The sequence below is a fragment of the Prinia subflava genome, chromosome 10, assembly GCF_021018805.1.
Source record: "Prinia subflava isolate CZ2003 ecotype Zambia chromosome 10, Cam_Psub_1.2, whole genome shotgun sequence".
NCBI classification, from domain to species: Eukaryota; Metazoa; Chordata; class Aves; order Passeriformes; family Cisticolidae; genus Prinia; species Prinia subflava.
Window position 1 is genome coordinate 29,644,388 of NC_086256.1, and position 12,464 is coordinate 29,656,851.

The following is a 12,464-nucleotide window of genomic DNA, read 5'->3' on the forward strand; positions in this document are numbered from 1 at the left end:
GGATTTTGTCAGCTTCTCAGCTCACATTCAGTATATTACCTTGTGTTCTCATTGCTGAGTGGGTAAGACTCTTGTTCAGAGCTCAAGAACAAAGAAACAAATTCTGTCCTTCTCAGAAAATTTACTTTCCTTACAGGATTTCATTCCAAATACTTGATTTATTCTCCATTTACTTCTTGTAAAAATTATTCACTTACTGGTTCTTTTTCTGTTGTCCAAGTACTGTGGCCTGGGACAGGAACTGTAGTATTAAATGTGTCTCCCCATAGGATCTGTCTAGGTCCCCTCTCCATCTCCCCTGAGAAGGGCAAGCAGTCGTTAGTTCTCATCATCTTGCCCTGTTGATCCATGAGGTACTATTTTGACATATTGTCTGTTGTTCTCAAGTAATCTTGCCTTTGCAGTAGTGTAATTACACTTTTCTCCTGATTTACTGGTCAAGAAATTGTTGTATTACTGTATTACAACTCCATTTATATAATACTTCCCATTTAATTAAAGAAATGATGTTGAATAAAAAGACATCATTATGCTAGAAGCAGAGAAAAAAAGCTTCTTTCCAACTCTTCTCCAACTCTGGAGAGATGGATTCTCTTTTATAGGAGTAAGGATTCCACTAGGTACCGGATTTGGGGGTTGTAAATGGTAGTAGGCCGAAGTGGTTGTTAAGTTGGTGAATTTTTAAGCCTTCCCTACCAATGTTGGGAGTAGCAACCACAGAGTGAGGAAGGGTTGCCTGGTGGAGAGTCCCTGATGAGCAGCTTCTCTCTGCTCCTCTTCAGACTCGTTCCTTTCCTCAGAGCCAAAGGAGCAGGAGCAGTGTGTGAAATTCTGCCTTCCTTGCAGAGGAAGATGCCACCAGTTCTCCTTGTGTTTTGCTTTCCTGCCCAGCCAGGACCCAGATGAAACCAAGTAACGGCGCCGCTTTCCTCACCTCTGTGGTTCTGTGGGATAGAGGGGTGTGAGGAGCAAAGCACACAACTGTTCCTTTTGCTTTCACAAGAATGGGTTCCCGAGAGCAAAATGTCCCTCAGTAATCATGAGGCTCTGGGACAGGATCTGCCATCCCTGCGCCAGAGCTGCCTGGCTGTAAAAACAGATCTTTGATCTGACAAACAGATGAACGTCCAGAGGAGAGCGAGCAAAAGGCCGCTTTGAGGGCACACAATAGCACTGAAAATAGAACTGCCAGATGAGGAATTGTAGCTGCTGACTCCCGAGTACACTCTGTCTGTCAGGAATCATATTGCACAGAACTGTGGTGTCTGCTAGGACCCAGGAAATTACACTGTGTCTACTCAGGGAAAGGCATCACTGCATATTTGGGATAGATCTTGTTGGCCGTGTGTTGTCTAGAAGGGGATGGAGGACAAGTTGTTTCTGGGACTCTAAATATACTAGAGCTTTTGAATACTGAATTTCTGGCCACGGGCAGCAACTGGTTAACTGCTATCCATATATAAGGGAAATTGGGCAAGAGCCAAAATAAAGGGAACTAGTGAAAGGAGACCGGGTCAGAGGAGGTGTTGGATAGAAGCCAGGCTAAAGGAGAAAGCCTAAAATGAGATGTATGTTTAGTTACTGTTTTTGAATTACTCAGAAAGCTAAGCCCCAGGAAGAGCTGGACTGTAAGCTATTCAGAGCCCTCTGTGTTCGACATGGAAGAGAGAGAATTTGTTTAATTAAAAAGCCCTACATATCTAATCCAGAAAAAAAGCTGCTAACATTTCTAAACAAACTCCTAAAATGCTGGAGAGGACAATATTTAGGAACAGGAAAAATATGCAAACCCAAGGAGTAGCTAGCCTTTTTTGCCAATTGCTTTCCCTTAAAAAAATAAAAAGGGGGAAAAAAAAGAAAAAGGTTGGTTGGTTTTTTTTCTGTAATATATTCTTTTTGTCATTATTGACAAATATTTTTTGCATGACAAATAAGAAGAGAGAGTATGGTGCAAGTATTGACAGCTGGGGGCAGCTTTTGTGCCTGTGTGGCCCCGAGGCAGATTCCAAACCAGGCTTCCATCCCTCACCGCCAAAGGCATCAAACCTTCTCCTCCAGGGACTTATGGAATATTTTCGTGGCAGTCACTGTTACTACTGTGGATTTTGGCCTGTGTGGTGTTAGTTTTGGCTGCATTTCTGTTCTGGGTTACATATAGGACTTGAGATACTTCATTGCCATGGCTGGCCTATATACTGAGCAGCATATCTTCTGTTCATTTGCACCTTAATTGTGGGGGTTTGTGTGTGTTTGGGGTGTGTGTACTTGAAAAGATCTGTATGCTTTTGGGAGAGCACTCACATGACGTAGGTGGCAAAATCTCTGGGTGTTATTATTTCATGACATTGTCTCAGAGATTGTCTCCTTGGCTTTTCTGCATATGAAGAAAAAAAGATTCTTCAGAGCCATGTGTAATTAATTTTAATTAGCATTCACATTGGAGTGATCTGGAATGGTATGCCTTGATAGAAAATGTTAGTCGTTGCTGTTAACTCAGAGCAGATGGCCATTTTTGTTTCTTCAAAATCTATGAGCTTTCTTATTTGGGAAAAAAAAGTGCATATACTCAAACCAGCCATTGTGCAATTACAGGTGTCCAAAATCACAGCCTAAGACTAAATTTGAATAAGCAGAGTGTGCACAGCGGAGCTGCAGGTTAAATAGATAAAGAACATACAATTTCATCCATGATTACCTTTCCCAATAGCTGGATTGTCTGGATTCTGTTATTTTCTCCCCTTTTCCTTTTAGGTGACTATTCATTAAACCCATATTATGTATGTTTTCAATTTCAATCAAGTAAGAAATACCTAAGAATTGAATCTTTTGTGGTTTTCATGGAATAAAATGGGACCAATTTGCATTTAGTTCTAGATTTCTAATGTTCAACTCTGCTTCCATTCTAATCGAGACAAAATGTTTACAGAAAGTCACTTTCAAATCTCTGTAAAAGAAGATATTCCTTTATCTTTCAGTCTGTGAGTAGCTTCTCTTGTGTCAGTGTGACTGCTGAAGCTAAATATGGGTTTGTGTTCTTTGGAGGATTCAAGTAGTTTATAGGCCTAATTCTAAAAAATGTCGCTAGTATTCTTGCTGTGTAATGGTTGTTCTGTCTCTTCCCACACTGGCAAGAATAAATGCAATTTTAATTAATCTTGGTTTGTATTTTCTCTCTATAAAAAGAAATGTCATGCACATCCAGTACAACTTTGTCTAGTGAAATCCAGATCCAGCTCAGCCTAAAAGCTTTCTATGCACATGATTATATGTGAGTATGCATTAATATATATGCACACATGTTAACTGGGCTTGTAATGTGCCTGCAGTGATTGCCCTTCAAAATTTTCTAGGTTTGCTGGAGATAAATATTCAACGTTCTCTTAGAGTTAAGGAATCCCAGGAGATACAGTCCATTTGGATGGGCAGCAGTGGTGTGATGTGCAGCCAGCGTGGAGGGAAGCCCAGTGATGCTCTCTGTGGGTGATTTTCACTCCTGGCCTGCACTGCAGAGGTTTGGTTTATGGGCAGACAGGCCGGCCCCAGGCACTGCTGACAGCCCGGGCTGCAGGCTGGGTGGAAGGGAACTCGCAGTAACTCACAGCTGGGTCACTCTGCAAACTTATCTGGCATTTCTCACTTTCCTCTTGGGCATTTCAAATACCTTCATTCAGTTCTGTTAGGATTCTTTTATGATGGGAGGAGTTCAGGAAACACCTATGGACATTTCTGTATTAGGCCCTGAAATGTACAGGGGAAAGGAATCAAGAAATCAAGGTAAAAATAAAGTGAAGAAGTTGTAGGGTAAGCAGAGTCACTGGGTGGCTGCTGGACTTTCAGGTGATGGGCCTGGCCTAGAGAAGGCACGTCTTGAGTGTGGAACCTTTCCAGAACTGGAAATGATGGTTTTAGTCCAATTGTCTGTTCATACTCATGAGCAGTTGTGTTGTACTTTAGTGGAACTGCAGTTCCAAGTTGAGGTTTATCTATCTAGAGTATAATAAAATCTGCAGATAACAAATGGTAGCCTTTTGTGTTTTTCACTCTGGGAAAAAAAGGCAGTATTATCAGTACTATGTTCATTTCCAGTAGTGCCACTACAGTTATATTTACATGTATTATGTGTGATACTCCTGTACAGTGATGAGGCTTCAGGAGGAAGTGGAGTAGGTAGATATGGTAGATGCATACAGCTTTGCAGTTTCCTCTTTTATGTGTTAACATTTCAGAAATGTTAAGTGTTCAAGGGAAATCCTATTTCAAAATGGTTCTTCTGGGCATGTTCCCATTTTCTGTATCTGTCTTGTTTCTGCGGTCCCTTAGGTTTACAGATGCCTGAATATCAATAGGATTGGTATTGCTGAGAGTTCATCTTTGCTGATACCCTTTATTCTGTCAGTCTTTGATGTCTAACATCCCATTTAGCTGCTATAGAGGTGACAGTGAGAACATGATTTCACAGTATTCCACATGGAGAAACGTAGGTGAGCCTTGAGGAGGAACTGTTGCTGTGCTGATATCTTCAGCAATTTTAAGAAGTGGAAGAGAGAAAAAACCAGAAAATCTGAATTGTTGTCAAGAACGTTTTTACAGCTTTCCATGAGACGCCCGTGGATTCCTAATGAGTAAAACATGTTAATATGTTTTTGTAAGATTCCACTGGTGAGAGGAGAAGAGCACACTCTTTTCAGGAGTTACTGAAAAAAGTTACTTGGCTTTTTTTTTCCTTTGGAAAGTTCCTATGCTTGTCAGCCTTTCTGGGAGAACAACAGGCAGGGGCAGTCTAGCAGCAAGAAGCCAGCTGGGAGACAAGCACTCCCTTACCTGCCCTGCAACGTTCCCGGGAGCACTCAGGTGTGCATCCTTCAGTTCCTCACACGTGCTGTGCCTTGGGCAGAGGTGGTGGGGTAGGATGAGCTGCACCAAGAAAGAGCTCTCGGATCCTACAGGGAGAAAGAAGGGCCTGGTTGATCTGGAGACATCAGCTGCTGGGCCATGAGGCGTCCCTAGCCCCAGGAGAAGTCCTGACACAGAGATAACGCAGGACTGGCAGCTCCCACGTGCTCAGAGTGCTTGGCTGCAGTCCCTGCTCGCACAACCACGCTGGTTGGAGCAAGCCACAAAATGCCAAAAAGTGTAATATATAACATGACAGGCCTGAAAAAATGTTTTCACAAGCTGGTGTCATGTTGTTTTGCTCTTGCAGATAAGTGTTTTTGGAACTTCCCTATCACTGTGTTTTACAGCCTTTATTTGCTCTATTGTTATTTTTAGTCATCTTTGCTGAGAGTACCCTTTTACCATTTCAGCTTCCTATTTCTTCAAAGTTATAGCTGCTTCGTTATCTTAGCCAGAAAAGCTTATCTCAGTAAAAGTTTCTCCTGACAATAAATTAAAGCATTTTTTTCTCTGGCAATTTCATAATGCTTCTCTCTTTTTTTTTTTTTTAATTGACTTCTTTGTTTTGTTCAGTAAATGTTGACTTGGAGTTCCACAATATTGCAAATTGAATAAAATTGAGGTGTTTGCTTAGCTTAAGGGTAACAGCATCTGATAAGGTCATCCAGCCTTAAGACAGGATTAGTACTTTTGGAGTGAGGGAGGAAAAAGGATTAATTATAAATTTCTCAATCAATGAAAGAATCCACAGAGTTGTTCATCGTGTCAGTGGCTTTGGATAAACTGTGGGATGAGGCCTATTAGTGCCTCCTTGTGACCTTTGGGGTGGTGTCTGTGAGAAGGAAATGCCCTGGTGGCACCTCCAGTCTGGGTTTTTGAAGGGAGTAGTACAAGCCTTGAATTTGGTGAGAACTGAGTCACCAGCATAAGGAAATAAATCCAAGTATGTCCTTTATTCCTTGCAGTTTTGAATTCAACCTGTGAGTCTGCTAAAAAATGCCTCATTTTGCTCTCTTCAGAGTGGGTGTGCTCTCATTGCTGTACTGTGGTTCCATAGGTGATAATTTAAATTATTTTAAATGGTGTCATGGCTGCTTCATGCTCAGGTTCAACTACACTTTTTTTGCCTTTTTTAACCTGTTTCCTGGGACTTCCCCTAAAAAGCAAGGCTGTGAGGTGCCTGGTGGCATTGTTGGTTAAGAGAATCACTTCTGTGAGGGGGAATTACATCAAGTCAGTTGTGTTCCAGCAGTGTGGCAGTGAAATCCCACCAGTCCCTGAATGCTAAAGAAATGTGTCTAGCCAGTGACAATAATAGGTTTATTTCCTTGTTCTAGAGTGAATTCAGGGTTTTTTCCCTTCAAAATATGTGGGAGAAATGATCTCTGTAGTTGCACAATGAAGCAAAAGGGCCCCTTGTCACTGAGAATGAAGCAGCCTCCAGCAGCCCCTCTCCTCCACAGCTTGCTAAGGGAAGAAAACAGTCTGCTTGGGATGGAAGAATGATCCTTGTGCAGCTGCTAAGATCTAGCAAAAATGTGGTTTCCTAACCCTTTTCAGCTAAGCTCATGGCCTTTCCTAAAAAGACTGTTGGCTGACAAAGGTACAGTGATCTAGCCTGGGTATAGAATTGGAATTGAGAAACTAATGGCTAAACCGTAAGGGGAAAATCTCTTCTGTTTATTGAAGAATTCACAAGTACCACCTTCCTACAGATGTTTTTATCCTCCTTTCTCTTTTTTTCCATTAAGTGATTCCCTGTACTTATCTCATTATGTGAACTACCTGTAAGAGGTTTTATTTAAACACGTCCCAGGTTTCTTACTATGATGAGAGACATAAAATATCTTAAAAATATCTTGATTATCATTGCTGGCTTTTTCCTCTTTTATGATTTCTAAAAGCTAAAAAGGATATAAAATGGACTGAAAGGACTTGCTAGCATGAGAAGTTGCATCAGTGATGATTTTGGTATTTATTGGTTACAGCAACAATCTGTCACAAACTGTGCTGGTTATGTTGGCATGTCTTATGTGTTTGTCCTCTTCATCACAATGCCCTTTTTTTCCCTAAAAATGCTCTGTTTTAGCAAAAGCAGAAAAATTGATTTTAAGTAGTTTCACGGTGCTTTTAGCTGATTATTATTTCCAGAGCCGTGCTGTAACATTCTGAGATATTTTAAGTACTCCATGTAATTATTAAACAAGCACCTGTCCCATAAAGTCTGTTGTCCAAAACAATTACCAAGTAATTTCTGATCCCAAAGGATTTTTAATTTAAAATGCTGTGTGCATGATAGAGAGTAGTAAAATGCTAGTTTTACAATGTGGTGCTCTTTGTTCTAGGAATGTTTACAAGGATTACCGTTTCCTTGAGCTAGCCTGTGACTCCCAAGAGGAGGTGGATAGCTGGAAGGCATCTCTGCTACGAGCCGGTGTCTATCCTGATAAATCCTCAGTAAGTTAAAAGCTCACTGGTTTGCCAGTAGCTGCTCTCCTTGAGTCAAAAAAACAGCTGTATCATCTGGGAAAACAGTGTCTGCAGATACCTCAAGAAAGAGCAGCCTTTTCATTGTACGAGTCTGTGGTAATTCCAAAATATTCATAATGAAATATTTTAAGACCAATTTGTGCGTCAAACCTCAATGTAAAAAAACCCAACCAACCACAAACCAAACCTTCCAACATGTTTTTCATTGGATCTGTGTAGTAAAAGCATTGAGCAATTTGGGGTTTCCTGAGCTTCGTTGTTTCTATTAATGTTTTCTAAGGTAAAGATGTGCTTTGAAGAGTTTATTCCCTCAAGCTCTGTAGTACAGAACTGACAGAAGCATTCCAGGCAATCATGTATATTTATTTTACTTATTCACTGCATCATTTTTTGTGTATGAAACACATGCTAAAGCTTTCCAAAGGCAGTTTTACTCAGTTAATCATCATGTGGAGCAAATTGAACAGGATACAATAAAAAAGCCTCTATTAATTTACTACAAATGACAGAAAGTTGGGAAACAGAATATGTCCAGCTACCATTTAATATTTTTTGGACCTAGATCTCTTGATATTTTACTTCAAGTGAAGGTTTGAGGAGATGTATCCAAAGAGAAGGCTGACTAGCAGAAGTACCTGGCATCTGAGCCTTCGAAAGTTTCTGTAATGCACAGCTCAGCTTTCTGCAGTGAGTGCTGGATGCCTTCGGCAGAAGATCTGCTTTGAGAAAAGATATTTTGGTTCTGATGAATTTGCTCTTCTTCCTGATTGTTTTCCATAGGAAGGCCAGGTTCCTTGAGTCCAGGGTTTTGTGCTTTTATCTTCATCTTTTTCTTCCCTTATGGTTGTGATGCCTGCAAGGCTTCCAGTGCAATTCTATCTGCATCTCCTCCAGGAGCTATTCATGCAGACAAGCTCAGCTTCTTCTCTTCATACAAAGTTTCAAGACTACCATAAAAATAAGAAATTCTTGTACTGCTGGATTCTCCAGTTATTGTAGAAATAAACAGTGACAATGGTAATGATGATGATTTTTCTAGAGAACAGTGCAAATATGCACTTAGCAGACCTACCAGGTACCTGAGACTTTACCTTTAAAACGTAAAACAATGTTGGTGACTTTTCAGTATGTTGCCTGTTCCAGTAGATCTGTTCTTACCTAAAAATATTGGAATCCTTAATGAGGATTTATTATGAGAGGTTAATTAATTATTTGAACCAATATACTGTATTACTTTGTTGTTTTCTTGCTTAGGTTTTAATGATGATTTCACAAAAGCATCTGGTTTGATCCCTTATTCTGCGATGGTTTTATCATATTGGTGTATCTGGTACTTTATCCTTAAACAAGACCGGCTGGTTGGATTTCTGAACTTCTCTTCTGTCTTCCTGTCTCTCCCTTCCCCCTAAAAATACTTGGTATTCAAAATATGTTTACAAAGACTTCTTGGTTTTGTTTAAAGTTGGTCTGTCAAAGGAGTCTTAGATGCAAGATGAGAGACTTCCTTGAAAGTAGAAGGGAGTCAAAATACAGTTCTCCTTTGGGCTGGAATTATCTTTACATTATAAAAAGGGTAAATATTATTGTTCCAAATGCCTGTAGTTTGAAATTTGCCCAGTAGTTTTATCAAGCTGTTCAGGAAAGATGTGCTGTGCTACTCCAGGCCTCCAAAACTTTATTCCTAAAGAACCAGAGGTTAGAATGTGGACTGTGAGTCCACTGTTAAGAGTTTTGAATTTTGCAAAGCAAAATCTCTAAGGCTCGGGTACATTAGAAGATCCAGTGGATCCTAAATAAAAATGAACAGCATTTCATGAAAATCCTGTGCATGTTCCTCAGTTTCACACCTTTCTCCGACAATATAAAATAGAGACACCCCCCAGTCTTTTATTCTCCTCCAAAGATTCGGAGATCATGTTTTTAAGTAAGAGGGACTGCCAGGAAATGGCAGCAACTTGAGTTTACTTCAGTGCTTCCCCCCAGCTTCGTGATCCCAGAGTTAAAAAGGCAAAGAGGCGCATTAGTCCCTTCCCAGACCGAACTTCTTGCTCTCTTTTACCTCTAGGGCACAGCAGGGAACTCTGAGTATCCAGGCTTTGGCACCAGCAGTAGAAAAATTGCTGCTTAGAAATGAAAACTAAAGCAAAAATAGGAATTTGGCACTGATTAAAGAGATGTATTCTGAATTCTCACCAAGGGCAAATCTCCCAACTAAGAATATTCATTTTTCTGTTGATTTTTTTAGTAGTAGTGCTACCTGCAATTGTTTGATTACAGTGGTAATGGGGCTCAGTACTTGCTGCCACTAACATGGAGTCTCTGCTGCTCATTTAATCCTGCAAGCTAAAGTCCAGAGTTCTAGATTTATAATCTTTCCTTTTGCCTAAGCAAATATCATTCATATTTTAAAGGCCATATATCACCCCCTTCCTTCATTTCCTTGCTTCATTTTGCGTGTCTTCCCTGTCCCTGTGCCCCCGGGGATGCAGGGAGTGAGTGAGCTCCCATATATTCACTGTCCCATGAATTAGCTGTGATCAGCCCCCAGCGTTGCTGTGTGAGCCCCTGAATCCTTTGCAGTTTGCCAAGTCACCTCCTTCCCGAAATCCATTTGCCCGTGTCAGGCCGTGGGCCTTGACAGCCACCCAGATAGCAATGAATCAGTGTTTTTATTTTTCCAACCCATATGCAAGTCAGCTTGCTTGATATAAATCATCCTGTGGCCAATTCACTTTGAAATGGGATATCCATTTACCAGCTGACTTTACTGCTGTCTTTCTGGACCACTGCATCCAAAACTCCTTTTTTTGTTAAAAAATGACTACAACTTTGTGACTAACCCTTCCAGACTGTATTTCTCAACTGGTGTAGGCTGGTGTTTATTTTGGCTGGCTTCCCACTGTATAATATACACTGTTCATGCCAGTTCATGGCGAAACTCACAATTAAACCAAAATAATAGCCCAGATGTTTGTCGTAACCTGCTCTGCACACTTTACCTTGTTAGCACCGCCCATTCCTTCTCCCCCACGCCCCCCCCAATGCCATCTCCTCCCTATTTTTGTTACTAATCTAAAAGTTCGATATTTGCTTTTTAAAATGCTTTGAATCCTGACACTTTCCATTCGCTGGCAAGTTGCAGGGAATGGCTGTTGTGGAAGGCTCAGCAGAGATGTTTAGGGGGTTGCTTTGCGTACTGGAATTTTGGTGTTACCAACACACGAAATCCCTCTGGCTGCCATCCCATCCCTAGATCACTTCAGGCTTCATTTTCTCCTCCCTTGTATTTGCATCCACCGACTTCCCAGGAGCTGCCTCTGATTTCCACCGCAGGAATCGAGCGCGAGATCAGAATGTTTGTGCAGTGAGGGAAGCAGCTCTGCTGAACGTTTCAGTCCTTTGCGAATGTCCTGTGTTCCTGGAGGTGTCTGACTACAGGATTCAATGAATGTTCCCTGACTCAGTTCCTCATTTGGTTTGAGCCATTTCCAGAACTGTTCAAGTTAGGCTGAATGCATGTAAAATAAATATAACTAATATTTCTTTTTTTCCCTTCTTTCTTCCGTGCTGCATCCTGCAAAGGGGAGCAACAAAGTAAGTTGTCTGTCCTTTTGCAAAATCCTTTTGTATCCTGTCTGAAGAACTTTGTAACAGCTATTGCCTGCATGCTCTTAACAGCAAAATGTGATTAAAAATGTGGGTGCAAAAGTGTCTTCAAGAAAATCTATTAATGGCTCTTTGTTTTAATTTTGGGGAAAGAGTGTTAAGTGTTGCTGAGCTGTTTTTAAGGAGGTTCAGCAAGAATGATACTATAAAAGTATTGGGCCCAAAGATTATGAAGGTATAGTAATAAAGACCTTCTGAAGAAAGGTTACTACAGTCTGATGAAACTCATTACAGCTGGGTTTTTTGACCATACATCAAAGCTTGTATTAATGGGCAGTTATAAAAACCCAGCACTAAAGTCTTAAATAACAGATTTGCTGGCGTTGTTGGCTAAGCTGAACTAGATCAGTGTACTGGCTTTGAAGGTGCCTTAAAATGGATGGAGGAGGGTGGGGTCAACATTTGACTTGGCTTCTAGACCCTTGATGTGTTCCAGCTGGACAGCAGCAGAAGGGTGTGGGGTGTGGAGAGGGAGAACTGAAATATGCGTGGTAGGGGTTTTTTTGAAAGTAAGCAGCACATAAAAAGACAGTTTTGCTGATGTTGATTTGATAGATGAAAAATCATGCAGTTCCCAGGGTTAGGACTTTTTAATGCCATTTTTACTGAGCTTAACAATGGAAGTTGCACACGTCACACTTTGGAATAAGATGCAGAGAGAGTTTGTCATACCTCTGTAGAGTTTTTGTGACTTTTTTCCCCCTCCTCCTTCCTGTTTTGGTATATTAACCCTTAAGAAGATAAATCTAGAACATCAAAAGATTCTTCACAGCAAACATTAAAAGTAGCTTTTGAATATTGCCTGTAGCATCTCTTTGTGAGCTGGAAGCTTTCTGGGGTATTTAGGAAAGACCCAGGTGGGTTTTAAAGGTTTTGAAGATTGGGGAATCTTGTCTGCTTCTAATTTTTGTATTTTTAACCAGTTTTTGACCATTCCTGTCTCCACAGTGGCTGGGCTCAGAAGCACCAAAAATAATACTCTGTTTTGTTGGCCTGCCTGAGAAAAGGTGCTCTTAGTATTGGGTGGGGAGGGGTTAAGAGAATTGGTGTATTGATGGCATGGAGAGAGGGACTTTACATAGGAGGTGGTGTGAAATGTAAATGTTAACTGTGTACACTAAAATGTCAAGGTAGTGTTTATAATGTTTCTTTACAACATGCTGGCTTCAGGCTTTGCTGCTGCAGTGGATGCTGCTCTGATCTCATGGGACACTGTAGATGCTCTGTTAAGGGAAATGGGGATACATGGGACACCACTGAGCCCTTGGGGCTGGCACAAACTGAGTCTGGAGGTTGGGAGCTGCATGGACCAGCTCTGTTCTCTGGAGCTGTGAGCTGTGGGACACCCCAGGGAGGTCAGCACCAGAACAGCTGACAGATTTCAGCAGGATGCCCATGAGCAGGGAGAGGAG

At 41.1% G+C, this 12,464-nt stretch overlaps 1 protein-coding gene across 1 annotated transcript in view; it reads left to right on the forward strand.

The window, feature by feature from the left end:
- The window catches only part of DNM3 (dynamin 3), a 164,634-nt gene that overhangs the window by 107,906 nt on the left and 44,264 nt on the right, over positions 1-12,464 (forward strand). The window contains exon 16 of the mRNA XM_063406686.1: positions 7,242-7,353. Coding sequence (XP_063262756.1) covers positions 7,242-7,353 — 112 coding nt within the window. The remainder of the gene's footprint in view (positions 1-7,241; positions 7,354-12,464) is intronic.